Here is a 15,000-nt window from a genome sequence, read left to right on the forward strand (position 1 = left end):
CCTCTCCTCTCTCCCTTCTCTGCCTGTTCAGCTGCTCCGCAGGCTAAATCCCAGCTCCTCTCTTCTTCTCTCCCTCCATCACTGCAGCTCTGCTGAAGCTTTGCCAGGTCCTTCTGCAGAGACCTGCTGGAGGCGAAACAGACTGAGAGGGAGAGAGAGGGAGAGAGAGAGAGGCAGACAGGAAGTCTAAAGCCCCTTTTAGACTGGCCAAAAATCCCACTAATATCCACAAACTAGTGGCATTTTCTTCAGTCTAAAAGTTTCCAAGCTGGGCCGATTAGCCGATAGTGACTCTGCAAGTGAGCTGGGTTTTTACATGGCGGCTCTGCTCCGGCTGGTGATATAAATCTTTGGCGGTGGTCCAACCCGTGATTTTCTGACCTTGTTACTCCTCCTCCTGGTTTACTGCCCCTTTTCCAGCGTGAGTCAGTGAGATAACAGTGATTCCCACAGGCTGAAATTCGACTTTCTTAACAGAACTACTTTACATTGACGGAATATGCCGAGAGAAAGTGTCTTTCATCATCCCCCACACACAGACCAGCCCCAGGCGCGTAGACTGCGTCAAGTCAGCCAGAATGTAGTAGTAGGTCGTCCGCTTTAGCTCTTTCAAAATAAAGCCCTTGTTGTAACGTTCACATTTTGAGTACCGGTAATGCTTTACAGCTTCACTATTATGTAATAAAACGATTATTTTGATACAATGTTTGCTGCTTTGTTTGTTGAAACACCTTTTTCTCCTCCAACGTGCATCAGTGAGGCTATTTACGTGTTTAAATTACATTAGTTTGAAATGTTTACCTTTTCCATTTTGTTTTGGCTGGTGGACAGCTGCGTCTGGCCAGCCATGAGAGAAGCAGGGAAAAGGGAGGGGGAAGAGATAGCCTGCAGCGGTGGAGAAACGCGGGTCGAGAGTGCGATATAAAAGTTTAAAATGCAATGCTGCTGCTGCTAACCCCTGCTGCTTTCATGGGGAACAAAAACATGTGTGCTAGTGGGACTTTTGATGTAAAAAAAGGTCTAAGATGGAAAGAGAGAGGTGGAGAGACTGAATTGTGCAGACAGGAAAAGTCTGCATATAAGCTCCCAAAATATGTATGGCTGACTGCATCGTTTGCCTGACAGATGCTGCATTTTTCACTGTGTGCCACCAGCTCGGATTTTGTGGTAAATCTTCTGGATTTCGGATTTTGTGGTAAATCTTCTGGATTGCTTTATGGCACAAAGGGATACCGCTTTATGGCACAGAGCACGAAGAGGGCGCTGTCCGTCCAGCGCAAACTGAACGAAATCGTTCAGAGTTGCTTGCTATGTTTACGACAGATCTGGCTTTAATTATGAGATAGACTGGTACTTATGCTTAATTCACTCTTACAGTATACCAGTAGCAAGGCGACCAATCCTCTCCACCACAGTCCCATTTGTTTACAATAATTATACCAAGGTGTGACAATGATATTATCATGTGAGAGTTGCAGGGTTCTTGTACGTGATACATTTGTTAAAAAAAGGACTGACATGATTTACAGCTGCCATCCAAAATACCAAAAAATATTGTGATATACAATATTGCCGCTATTGTACGTCTCTCTGTCTACCCCGTCGTTAACCGTTATTTCCACAGCTCTTGACAATAGCAGGGTAAATATTTAACTAGTTTTTTATTGCTCAGCAAATCCAGCTATCCAAATGTCCCAAGGAGACCGCACACGCACACACACACACACACACACACACACACACACACACACACACACACACACACACACACACACACACACACACACACACACACACACACACACACACACACACACACACACACACACACACACACACACACACACACACACACGTACACATGCCGGAGGACATTGCAGGGGCGGTAGAGAACCTTAAATAATTGATGCTTTATGGATTTCATAAGTTATTTTGTGTGTGTGTGTCCTACAGTGACTTCCCTGGTGTCTATATTGCTAGCTAGCAACATGTTTTCTATAGGCTATACAGTACTCACAACTCACGTACAGCCAGGCTGCTCTCATCCACTGTATGAACAGTAATGAATGAAAAGTAATGCACTATAAGTTGTATATAACCCACGTAATGGATGAAGGTGCTGAAGTGGAAGATTACATTGTTGCAGTACGACTGTATGGACTGTATATACACACAGTGCAATCAAAGGCTTGATAACGCCTGTGACAATCTTCCTGCCCACAAGTCTGTTGGAATATTATGTTTAATTTCAGCGTGTTGACGTAACATAAGTTTATGTTGTTATATTGTAATAATTGAGTAGAACATGTTTTGTGCCAAAACTGGAGTTAATATGATAAAATACAGTATAAGGATCCCCTTACAGAAAAACCACATGAACTTCACATGTGCGAAATCACATGTGATCGCATGTGATCACATGTGCACATGTTAAATTTCACATGAGAAAACATGTGGAACATGTGCTTTGTCCATGGGAAGCGTGTGGTTTTGGAACGTTTTCACATGTGTAAATGTGTGAAACCCATGTAAATTCCCATGTGATTACATGTGAAACCTATGTGATTACATGTGAAACCCATGTAAATGCTGTTTTCCACATGTGGAAAAACATGTTGCTATACAACATTTGGCCAAACATGTTATCACATGTTAAGACATGTGATAACATGTTTTCCACATGTGAAAATGTTCCAAAACCACACGCTTCCCATGGGTTTCACATGTGGACACGTGGTGAAACATGTGGACCCATGTGAACCTCATGTGTTTTTTTCTGTGCTTGCCCTATTCAAATTGCATTCACACTGAGTCAACAGAGGACGTGTTATCAGTCAGCGACCTCGAGTAACCCAACAGAACACACAGCAGCTGCGAGGGACTCTTATCAGACACACGGACCTTGACGAGAGGAGCACTCTGTTGGAGATGGTTGCGTCTACATAGACACCTATGCAAAGGCACTCGAGAGGGAGTGTGTCACTCAGCTACGCGCACACCCCACATGCACTATCATGCCTCACTCACAAACGGAGGCCTGATTCGCTAGCGAAGGACGCCACAGTGTTCTGATTGGTGCAAAGTGATGTCATATGAGGAAGTGGTAGTCTACTGGTTACCAGTGCACCATATTATGGACCTGATTATTTCAATTGGTGCAGACTAGGCACAGAAGGAAAAATGGGAGGGGCTTTGGGCAGCCATCCTCTATATATATTGACAAGAGAAGAACAGCTCCGGCTGTGTGGGCTGTGGCGAGACCATTCTGCAGACTGTTTGGTCTGACAATGTTTTTCGAAGACTTTGAATAAAACCTCCTTTGTCAATAATGAGCGACTCATTATTGACATTATGCTCAGTTTTTTCCACTACAGTGCAGTAACCAGCAGGGGGCGATATAGGCACTAGGTGCCTGAAATAAAATGGTAAGGGCGTTGTGGTCGGGGTGACAGACGGGCATATACGTTTGTCTTCGATGCCGAGGTGGGTGAGATAGATAGATGGATAGATAGATAGATAGATAGATAGATAGATAGATAGATAGATAGATAGATAGATAGATAGATAGATAGATAGACTCACTCTGTGGGAACTTTGGAGGGTTGTCGTTGACGTCTGTCAGGGTGATTTTGACCTCGGTGGTCCCCGACAGTCCGCCCATGTGACCGCCCATGTCTTTGGCCTGGATGACGACATCATACTCCTGACGTGCCTCGCGGTCCATATTTGGCAGCGCCGTGCGAATGATACCTAGATAGAGGGAGGAGGAGGGAGGGAGGAGGAGGGAGGGAGGGAGGGAGGAGGAGGGAGGGAGGAGGAGGGAGGAGGAGGGAGGGAGGGAGGAGGAGGGAGGGAGGGAGGGAGGGAGGGAGGGAGGGAGGGAGGGAGAAAAGGATGCAAAAGAATGAATGAAGAGAAACATTAGCGATCAAATCATAATGGGTTGTTTTCGCCGCAATTTTGCATCCCCATTTGAATGAAACTGAGCACTCAAGAAGGAAGAATGCAAAATGGCGACGAAAACAAAATGGTCGCAGATAGAAGCTGTGACATCCTGTGACATGTGACATCCTGTGACATGTGACATCCTGTGACATGTGACATCCTGTGACATGTGACATCCTGTGACATGTGACATCCTGTGACATGTGACATCCTGTGACATGTGACTTTGCGGGAAAGGAAAACTGAATCACGGAGGCTAAGAAAAGTTGCTTTGGGCGTGTCCTGACACTGTGGGCGTGTCCTGACACTGTGGGCGTGTCCTGTCCTGACACTGTGGGCGTGTCCTGACACTGTGGGCGTGTCCTGACACTGTGATGCTTGATTGTTTAGGTCCATGTATACGAAAATGTTCAAACAGAATGAACACATTGTATTACACCTCCCTCATGTGCATTCAAAGTATATAGAGTGGAGCACACCCAGAAAGTTTGAAGAGAATGAAAATTCAAAGTAACATGTGTTTTAATGGGTTACACCAACATGTTTGGGCGGAAGTGCCTTGGTCAGGGTGCCACCCTACCTCCCTACCTGTACCTCCCTCATGTCCACAATGCAACTATCATGAAATCAAAGAAACGGGGTCATCGCATCCACTCTGCCATGTATGTATGTATGCAAGCACACATCACATGTACGTATATGTACTTATGGTACAAACGTGTAAGTGGGGTCTGTCTTTAGGTATGCATGAGTGTGTGTGTGTGTGTGTGTGTGTGTGTGTGTGTCTGTGTGTGTGTGTGTGTGTGTGTGTGTGTGTGTGTGTGTGTGTGTGTGTGTGTGTGTGTGTGTGTGTGTGTGTGTGCGCGCGCGCGCCCGCGCGTGTGCATGTAATCTGGTTGTGTGTATCTGTGCTTTTATGTATGTCACTGTGTATGTACGTATATCTATTGATTACAAAATGCTCTATATCAATCTTGGGGAAATTCTGCTGCCTGAAATGTACGCTTTTATTGATGAGACATTGATTTATTTATGCGTTTATTCAAATGCATTCATTCAACACAGATGATTCTGTCTCTAAAAACATGAAGTATATTTTGAAAGCAAAAGGCCTTAAGATGACTCTTAAGTTTACTAGTCATCCATAATGGGCTTAGCATCCATTCCAAGAGTTGGGCGAGTTATTTATTTTATAAATGGCCGATATCCCATTTTGGAACAAAGGAAGCATAATCACTCATCATTCATATAAATGTGAAGTCTAGTTAAACATGTTTGAAGCCTTCTTCCATTTCAAGCTCCACTAATCTTTTCTTTCTGTTTAATTCATCAGCCGCCTCGCTCTCTCCATCTCTCTCTCTCTCTCCATCTCTCTCTCTCTACAGGGAATTCAGCCTTTCTACTGTTATATTATGCCAAGTGTGTGAGTGAGTGTGTGTGTGTGTGTGTGTGTGTGTGTGTGTGTGTGTGTGTGTGTGTGTGTGTGTGTGTGTGTGTGTGTGTGTGTGTGTGTGTGTGTGACAGCATGAAAAGCGGATAATCTCCAAACCAATTAGAAATGTGAGCTTTGTATTTGAGGCAGTCAAAGACCCAACACTGCTTTGATTAGGCAGATTAACTCTGCCCAAATCTCTCGCTCCCCGTCTCGCGTGACCTCTGACCTAACTGCTCCATTTCCCAGTTTCTCCCTCTGTCTCGACCTTTAACCTTGTCTGTTTCTCTTCCTCCTCGCATCTTCTAACCCGACGTATCGCCTTCTCGGCCCCACCCTCTCTCCTTACATCCAAATCTATTCATTTGGCCTGAATGTGACAGTATAGGTCTGGGCTCTGCAGAGAGTAGGCTGCCTGTCCTGTGGGAATCTCTCTGTACAGTAGTGGCTTCTTTTCCTCACTCGTTTCAGTAGTAGCACGTGATGTGTGCTACGTGATCTTCACCCCACTGACTTCTTAGCATGCTTTTAGTGGCTCAAATATAAATATATAAAACTAGAAGTGCACTGGGAGAGTGCAGACCAAGGCCCCCATCTCCCCAGCCACTCCCCCTACTCACCCCTGGAACCCCAACTCTCTATGACCGTCCTATCCCTATGGCCCGTTTTACCTAGCCCCGCCCTGGCCACTGCCCCGCCCACCACCCAGATACACCTGGCCACCCCCCTACCTGTACCCATCCATCCCTACATACGGCCCTGTTCCCTAGCCCCGCCCCCTCCCTTTGACACAACCCACATCGGATCTGCTCCAAAATGTAACGGCTTCTTCCTTGGCGCATGTTACACCCTTCCACCAAGTTTCATGAAAACCGAGAACATAAATAAATAAATAAATAAATAAATAAATAAATAAATAAATAAATAAATAAATAAATAAATAAATATAATATAATATAATATAATATAATATATATATAATAAATAGCAATAAAAAGTAACAACAAAAAGTAGCAAGAGGCCTGCCCAGCACCATTATGTTTAGTGCTGCTAGCTGAAGTGCCTGGTGGTCAGAGGGGATATGGCCTATATCCAGTAGTGTTATGATGCACATTTATGGCTCAAATCAACAGCAACAAGCTGTATTGTATGTTTTGAATCGTTCAGCTATGCAGTGTATATGACTTAAAGCATATGGTGTGGTTGTTATAGTCTTACCTGTCTGTGGCTCCACAGAGAAGTATGGCTGTCCTTGCAGTATGCTGTACACCAGTCTGGCACTGTTACCGTAGGTGGGGTCATCGGCATCTGTGGCTGTCACCTGCATCACTGACGTACCTTCAAGACAGACACACACACAGAGTCAGTGTCACCTGCATCACTGACGTACCTTCAAGACAGACACACACACAGAGTCAGTGTCACCTGCATCACTGACGTACCTTCAAGACAGACACACACACAGAGTCAGTGTCACCTGCATCACTGACGTACCTTCAAGACAGACACACACACAGAGTCAGTGTCACCTGCATCACTGACGTACCTTCAAGACAGACACACACACAGAGTCAGTGTCACCTGCATCACTGACGTACCTTCAAGACAGACACACACACAGAGTCAGTGTCACCTGCATCACTGACGTACCTTCAAGACAGACACACACACAGAGTCAGTGTCACCTGCATCACTGACGTACCTTCAAGACAGACACACACACAGAGTCAGTGTCACCTGCATCACTGACGTACCTTCAAGACAGACACACACACAGAGTCAGTGTCACCTGCATCACTGACGTACCTTCAAGACAGACACACACACAGAGTCAGTGTCACCTGCATCACTGACGTACCTTCAAGACAGACACACACACAGAGTCAGTGTCACCTCTGTCACTGATGTACCTTCAAGACAGACAGGCACACGCACACGCACACGCACACACACACAGACACACACACACACACACACACACACACACACACACACACACACACACACAGACACACACACACACACACACACACACACACACACACACACACACACACACACACACAGTCAGTGTCACCTCTGTCACTGATGTACCTTCAAGACAGACAGGCACACACACACACACACACACACACACACACACACAGACACAGACACACACACACACACACAGTCAGTGTCACCTGCGTCACTGACGTACCTTCAAGACAGACACACACACACACACACACACACACACACACACACACACACACACACACACACACACAAAGAGTCAGGAGACGACTCCTCCTCAGGGCATTGGTCCAAGAATAGTTTGAGAAGCAGGCTTGTCACAGGATGTTAGCAGATTCACGCTGCACTAAAGTGAATGAGTAACAGCACTTCAGCCTTCCCTCAAACGATCGCACAGCTCTTGAGTGAGGTGCTCTCTCTTGTATTATCTATTTCGTCGGTTAAATCTCCAATTTGGGTGATTTCCGTGTTTAATTTGAAGGGTGACATGGACCTCTACGGACTGAGAAACTCTTTCAAAGACGCACTCAAACTGAAAAACACATGGCTGACTCAAGCTATAAAAACGAGGCTGACAGTCAACATTTGATTCAAGTTTTCCACCAGACAACAGCGATTAACTTCCACGCACAAGCCACTTTAACAGAAGTTGTCGCAGCGAAGCTGAGCAAATAGGCCAAGTAAATTAAATATGCAGAAGTGTGAAATGCATTCCATTAACTTGGCGTAATTCATTTGAGTTTTTAATTAAATGTCCTTGTTGATGCAGCAACTTTGCACCATAGTTCTCCATTCTACCCTCGATAGAAAGTTTGTCAGTTTTTGTTTCCTATAAAGCAGCCATGTTAGCTCAACTATATTGCTCCATATTTAAAAAAAAAACGTGTATAGAGACAGTCCGCATGTCTGGGAACGCCCACAAAATGTTAAGCGAGTGGGGTAAAACCGCCCATATATCTCATGGGCTGACTCACCAAAGGAAGGTGCTGCGGCTCTAAACTACAGGTTTGGGGGTTCTAGAGCAGAACACAAGACGTCTGCTCAGATGTGCGTTTACTGCGGTGGTTAAATCCCCGATCGTGTCTGCCTGGGCTGGGCTATCAGCTAAATTCTAACTTTGCTGAATGGATAGAACGGGGGAATTTACCCCACCCTGGCCCCGCCCCCAGCAAGACATGCGGACTGTCTCTATTGGATATAATTCTGTAATCAAGTTTCATTCAGCCCTGTCTCACTGTGGCAGCCATCTTAAGTTTACCAGCTAAATTACCATTCAAGAGTGTTCATTTGAAGGGACTTGCCCTCTCTATCCTCTCTAATTCTGGGCTTCTTGAGGGGGACCAGGCCCCGGGTTTTGTCACATCACAGCTCTTCCATCTGCTCCAGTTCTGTGGTGGAGGCTGATGGCGCTGTCATGGCAGCCGACAGCCCCTCCCAGCCAGACTTCCTGTATTCAGGTTTCAGCTTTAGAAGGATGGCTGCGAAAAGTCTGAACAGAACTCATTCAAGTCCTTTCAGAGGTCCTTCCTTTGAAAGGCCCGGTCCATTCAGAGGAAGGATTTATCTGCCTTTCAGAGTTTGAGGCTGGAACACTGCCAGGGTGGTTCAACTCAGGTCAGCTTGGACGCGTTTGAAGACTCCTCCTCCAAGAGCACATAATACTTTGGAAGAACATTTATCGAGACCCATCCAGGCGCCCTAAGCAAGATACACTAAGGAGATAGTATCTGTTACGAGCCCATGCCAAGGTACTGCTGTACCGCTATATTTTGGTGCTTCTTGTACTAATAAAATATATATATTTTTTTATTTCCTTGTAGAAAAAAAGGGAGGAATGGGGGACTGGGGAGGTAGGAGTATGTCAGCTAATAGCGCTGTCTGGGCAAAGGCATCCACCTCTGTGGCACACTTCCTGTGTTCAGGTTTCAGTGTTAATTAATAATGTATGAAACAGGCTGTTTAGCAGACCAACACACTGACGATGGAGCCCAGGCTTGACTTCATTAACAGATGTTACTCAACATGGGACAGAGTGCCTTTCCATAGTAAAGACGTGGGATTAGGTGATTTTAGTAAAGACGTGGGATTAGGTGATTTTAGTAAAGACGTGGAATTAGGTGATCTTAGCTGATCACATTGAATCAAACTGAGTGTGAAAATGAACCTAGTGCCCAGTTTTCCTGATATATACCTATATACATAAAATGTTAAAAAAAAAAAAAAAAAACTTCCATGAACAATTTTAAAAGGTTCAATCTGGCTGAGTTAATTCTGGCCTAAAGTCTTCAATTTAGATCATGAATGACTGATCAGACACAGGTGTGGAAAGTTTCCTCAAAATGTAAATTGAATTTGACATATATATTTTGTGTTGTTATAGGAAATTGAGTGTGAGTTAAAAGCCAAACATCTCACACAGCATAACTAAAACGCTATGAAGGTCAGTAATGTGTCTTGCATTTGCCTTTATGAAGATCAAAATGACAGGCTGACTCAATGCCAAATGCATTTAACACTCTGAGATGATGTCAAGTGCCACAGTCAATTCCCCTAAGTTGCCAAGTAGCCAATAACACCTCAGTCTCTTTGCAGCCCAATTAAAAGAACGTCCACACTTAACCTAAGCCTTTCCAGCAGCTCCAAACTCAGCCTCTCCTCCCATTTTCCTCAACGCTTCTTCTCCTACTCACCGACGTTGGACATCTCCGGCACCCTGGCGTAGTACGGCCCGTGCAGGAACTCGGGAGGGTTATCGTTGATGTCCTGAACTTTGACGATGAACTCTGACGGCGGCTCCAGGGGCTTGTTGGTGTCTCTGTCCACGGCCTGGGCGGTTAGCGTGTACTGGGCCTGCTCCTCGCGATCCAGCGTTTTGGTGGCGTGGATGTTGCCCGTCTTATCGTCGATGACGAAGATGGTTCCCGCGCCTTCGCCGGACAGGATGTACTTGATGTTGCCCTTACCCGAGTCGACGTCTGAGTGGAGCTGAATGGAGGTTGCGGAGTGACAGACAAAGTGGAGAGTAAGACAGGTTGGTAGACAGACACCAACCGAGAGCCAGCAACAGTAAAGCAACAGGCGGACATCTTAGAAAGACAGCACATGTGTTTGATGCTGCTGAGAAAGGGAGATGGGTATAGCCTAGGTAGGGAGTGAGAGAGACAGGTTGCTAGGCAGGCACGGCTGGTAGTACGTGAGGCTTGCTTGGTATATTTCCCCAAGTCATTGGGGCCGCAGACAGCTGGAAGTCAGGCCGACAGTGTGACGAGCCGAGCGATAATAAGTAAGAGATTTAAAACTTGTCATAAAAGTAGAATGTTAAACTTTCAATTAAACTCGTGTTGTTATTTTCCTCCCCCTCAGCTATGAAATGTGATGTATCGTAAACATCATTTGCTGTCTGTCAGGAAAGACACTGCCGGCGTGAGTAATGCTGTTGTTTGTGGATGGGCACCACCAATCATATTCACCCTTCAGCGTGGAAATGACCTCTCTCTCTCTCTCTCTCTCTCTCTCTCTCTCTCTCTCTCTCTCTCTCTCCTTGTCAGTCTCTCTCTCCTGAATGACCTCTCTCTCTCTCTCTCTCTCTCTCTCTCTCTCTCTCTCTCTCTCTCTCTCTCTCCTTGTCAGTCAAAATACTTCGTTACTGTACTTAAGTATAATTTTTTTTGTATCTGTAGGCTACTTTACTTGAGTATTTATTTTTCTTTCAAATTTCACTTTTACTCCACTACATTTTCGTAATAAAACCTATACTTTTACTCTGATAGCCTACATTTCCCAAAAGCATCTTCGTTACTCGTTACTATAAAATAAGCAAACAGCTGGTGTTGTGGTGAATCAGTAGCCTGGCTAGCGAATCAGTGCTTCTGTGTTGCAATTTGAGTTGGGATCATGTCTATGTTCCCCGGGTTCTATGTTCCCCGGGTTCTATATTCCCCGTTTTTCACTAACCTCTCCCAGCCCCCACGCCAAACCTAACCTCCCCCCATGCCTAAACCTAACCTCCCCCAGACCCTAACCCAAAACCTAACCTCTCCCACCCCCACGCCTAAACCTAAGGTCGGCATTGCGGGTGGTCGGCATAGCGGGTGGACACCATTTGGGAAAAACGGGGAAAATAGGACCCGGGGAACATAGGGATGACCCCTTTGAGTTTGCCAATCGCTTACCGTCAGCGCTTCCCAAGTCTTTTCATCCATGTTAAAAGTTCCCACAGGCTGAAATCCGACGGTTAATTACTTTAAATTGTCTTTACATTGTGTCCAATGGAACCAAAATGAGGGAATATGCCACCAGAAAACAAGAAAACAATCGTCTCTTGAGGTAAGCTTCAAATTGGTCAAGCATCCACGCAGCCAGAACGTAAAAGTATAGGTCTTCCGCTTAAGGATTTCAAAATAAAATCCTTATACTTAATATTAATCTTGAGTCATGCTTTACAGCCACAGTTTAATGCCATATGTAATCTTAACATCAAAACAAGTGTTTTGATTTTCCGTTTCATTCGTTGAAATTATGTATTTGTTTCTCCAAAGGTGAGAAGCATTTTATTCTGAAAGTAAATCGTGGTATTTCCGTTGCTACTCTGGTGTAACTGTCGCTATTTTGTCACAGCCCAAATTATGTCGTGTTTCAGAAAGGTCAGTTTCAATTTCAATTTTCTATAGAGTGATTACATTGATTAACTGTTTATTTGGCCGTGACAATATCCAGTCATATTAGCTATATGGAGGAGATATCCATGATGGATGGTGATAATGATGATGATGATGATGATGATGATTTCCCCTTGATGGAGACATCTCATCACCATGATAGCCTAAAGCAGGTAGGCACTTGTGCCAAAAGCTGCAGTCAGTTCAAATGGCAGACAGGTAAATATGTAATAATGTAAGCAAACTCACAATAAAGCAAAGAATTCTGAAAATCCGGACCGCTTCTTTCTTATAAACAGGATTTACTTGTACTTTTACTTTCAATACTTTTAAGTACATTTAATATAAAAAAATATATACTTTTGATACTTAAGTACAGAAAATATTAGCTACTTTAAGACTTTTACTCAAGTAATATTTGAATGGGTGACTTTGACTTTTACCCAAGTCATTTTCTGGGAAAGTATCTATACTTTTACTCAAGTATGGATTTCGAGTACTCTCTCTCTCTCTCTCTCTCTCTCTCTCTCTCTCTCTCTCTCTCTCTCTCTCTCCGTCATCCTGTTTGCCCTCACTGTGACATGCTTTGGAGGGAAATGTTCTTAGTAAGTCAGTCAGTTAGCAGTAAGTCAAACTCCAAGCTGTTATTCAGGTAGAGAAGAGAAGAGAAGAGAAGAGAAGAGAAGAGAAGAGAAGAGAAGAGAAGAGAAGAATTTGACAGAAACATACATTTCTATAGGCTAATAGAAGAGGATATTTGATTCTACTCACCCTGCCCACTAGAACCGGGTCAGGTCCAGTGTACTCCTCAATGACAAAGAACTGGTTCCAGACCCATCCTCGTTTGGACCGGTGCAGAACCTGTCCTTCCTTCCCCGTCCTCTCTCTGTGTCTGTGCAGCGACAGGTGACCTACAAGTTCAAAACAAAACATTCAAATAATATTTCTCCCTGTGTGTATGTGTGTAAGGTGATCGATGACCTAAGCACAATTTGTTAGATCCTCAGAAGCAAATCCAGAAGGATGTTCTATCACTCAAGCTGCAGATTCTGCGCACATGTTTCAACTGACTGAATTCAAAGCTGGATGGAGGGCAGGGACCAGATGGTGGGGTTGCCAGTTCAAATCCCAGCTGGGAAGATGTGGGTGAGGGATGTGAACGACACATGTGCCCCTTAGCAAGGCATTTCATCTCCATCTGTGCCAGTGGAGCTGCTCCCTGGTGGAGCTGCTCCCTGGTGGAGCTGCTCCCTGGTGGAGCTGCTCCCCGGTGGAGCTGCTCCCTGGCCCACATTCTAAACTGTGGGAGAACTGGGCAGCAGATCCCAGGTGTGAACATCTGTAAGTGAATGAAGCACTGAAGCATCTGATCGTCCGTCTGGACACGATCAGAGACACATCTGACCACATTAACAAAGAAATGTGAATGCAACGTGTCTGTCTACCATTCAAAAATCAGAGCTCCTTAGACAGAAATACACTGACTAACACAGGACACTCAAAGACTAAATATAGTCCTACTCAGGATTTTGAACAAGTGAGATGAGTCTTTTACTGTCAGTTTTAAAAGATCAGCTGTGATCGGCTGAGAGCTGTTGTGATTGTCTGCTAGGAAGCAGGAGTTGCCCTTATGTGTGAGAGGCTATAGTGCAGATGAGCTATAGGTTTGTAGTTTTGGCTCTTTGGTTACGGCCGACAGTTAGCCTGTGAATGTGTGATAATAAAGTGACAGCAAAACAAAACATGGCGTCTCATCGATTGATTATCGGGGGACGTTAATATATTAGACTACATTTCACACAATTATGAGTATCCCTGAAACTCAGACATTTTAAACACAGATTATACATGTATAGTCAAGTAAATGCAGTTACAATGGACTATGCAAATAAAGTGCGACCCAATCCGAATGCATGCTATGTAAATGCTAGGGGTAGGTGTAAAGGGAGACTTGTTTCCATTCCCATACCTGGATGTCTGTGTCTGTGGCCCCTTTGGTCCAAGGGGGCGCTGCCTCCCCGGGCCCCTGCTGCGACGCTACAGAGAGCAGACACACCCACCAACACCAGGAAGGCCCTCAGCAAGCCACGCCCCTCCCGCCGCATGATCCGCATCAGCATCCTGAGCAGCACCCGTGCACTTCACTTCCTGCTTCCTCTCAGCGGAGCTCCGGCCCCACTGAGGTGATATCCTGCTTTTTGGCAGCAAAACGCCGTGGTCCACTGACTTCCTGGTTGGTTAGCTGAGTCGGTTGCCGTGGATACTCATCACCGACTTCCTCTACACCCGCCTTTCTTCTCCTCCTCCTCGTTTCTTCCTCGTCTTCTTTATCCCACTCTGGCTGTTCGTTCAGCTCCTTCTCTCCTCCAATCAGAGAGCCTGAAACAGAGGAGTGGAGAAAGAGGCGTGGTTAATGATAGAGAACAACAATAACGACCGCAACATTAAAGCTAGCACTTTTGAAAACATTGTTATGAGTCAATAAAGGGTAGGTGTGTGTGTGTGTGTGTGTGTGTGTGTGTGTGTGTGTGTGTGTGTGTGTGTGTGTGTGTGTGCGCGTTTGCGTGTGTGTACATGTTAAAATCATCATTGGACTTAAACCCATTTAAAGACCCATTTAAAGAGGAGTACGCTCACTATCTTACACAGCGCACTGGACACTGTGCACACTGCCACTATACTACTACAGCGAACGAATCGGCACGCTGCCCAAAACATTACAGAGACCGTCCCACAACCCAAAAAGGTCACAAGTTCGATCCCTGCAAAAGCGAATGTGTCCATCAACAGTGCAGGCGTCCTGTCAAAGTGTCCTTGAGCAAGAAACTGCTTACTCATTAGCTCGTAAATCACCCTGGATGAGTGTCAATCAACATGCCTTTAAGGTCGTTGTAATTGACACAAATCTGGGCACTGATGTTGTAATCCAAGAGTTAGTGTAGCTATAGA

General features: G+C 45.1%; 1 protein-coding gene across 1 annotated transcript in view; it reads right to left on the reverse strand.

Annotated features, from left to right (window-relative positions):
- The window catches only part of cdh11 (cadherin 11, type 2, OB-cadherin (osteoblast)), a 99,405-nt gene that overhangs the window by 46,665 nt on the left and 37,740 nt on the right, over positions 1-15,000 (reverse strand). The window contains exons 2-6 of the mRNA XM_083651040.1: positions 14,021-14,430; positions 12,823-12,962; positions 10,084-10,378; positions 6,596-6,715; positions 3,583-3,750 (exon numbers count right to left, since the gene is read on the reverse strand). Of these exons, the coding sequence (XP_083507166.1) occupies positions 3,583-3,750; positions 6,596-6,715; positions 10,084-10,378; positions 12,823-12,962; positions 14,021-14,171 (874 nt within the window). The 5' untranslated portion in view covers positions 14,172-14,430. The remainder of the gene's footprint in view (positions 1-3,582; positions 3,751-6,595; positions 6,716-10,083; positions 10,379-12,822; positions 12,963-14,020; positions 14,431-15,000) is intronic.

Source organism: Poromitra crassiceps (genome assembly GCF_964638095.1).
Source record: "Poromitra crassiceps genome assembly, chromosome: 14".
In the NCBI taxonomy this organism is placed as follows: domain Eukaryota; kingdom Metazoa; phylum Chordata; class Actinopteri; order Beryciformes; family Melamphaidae; genus Poromitra; species Poromitra crassiceps.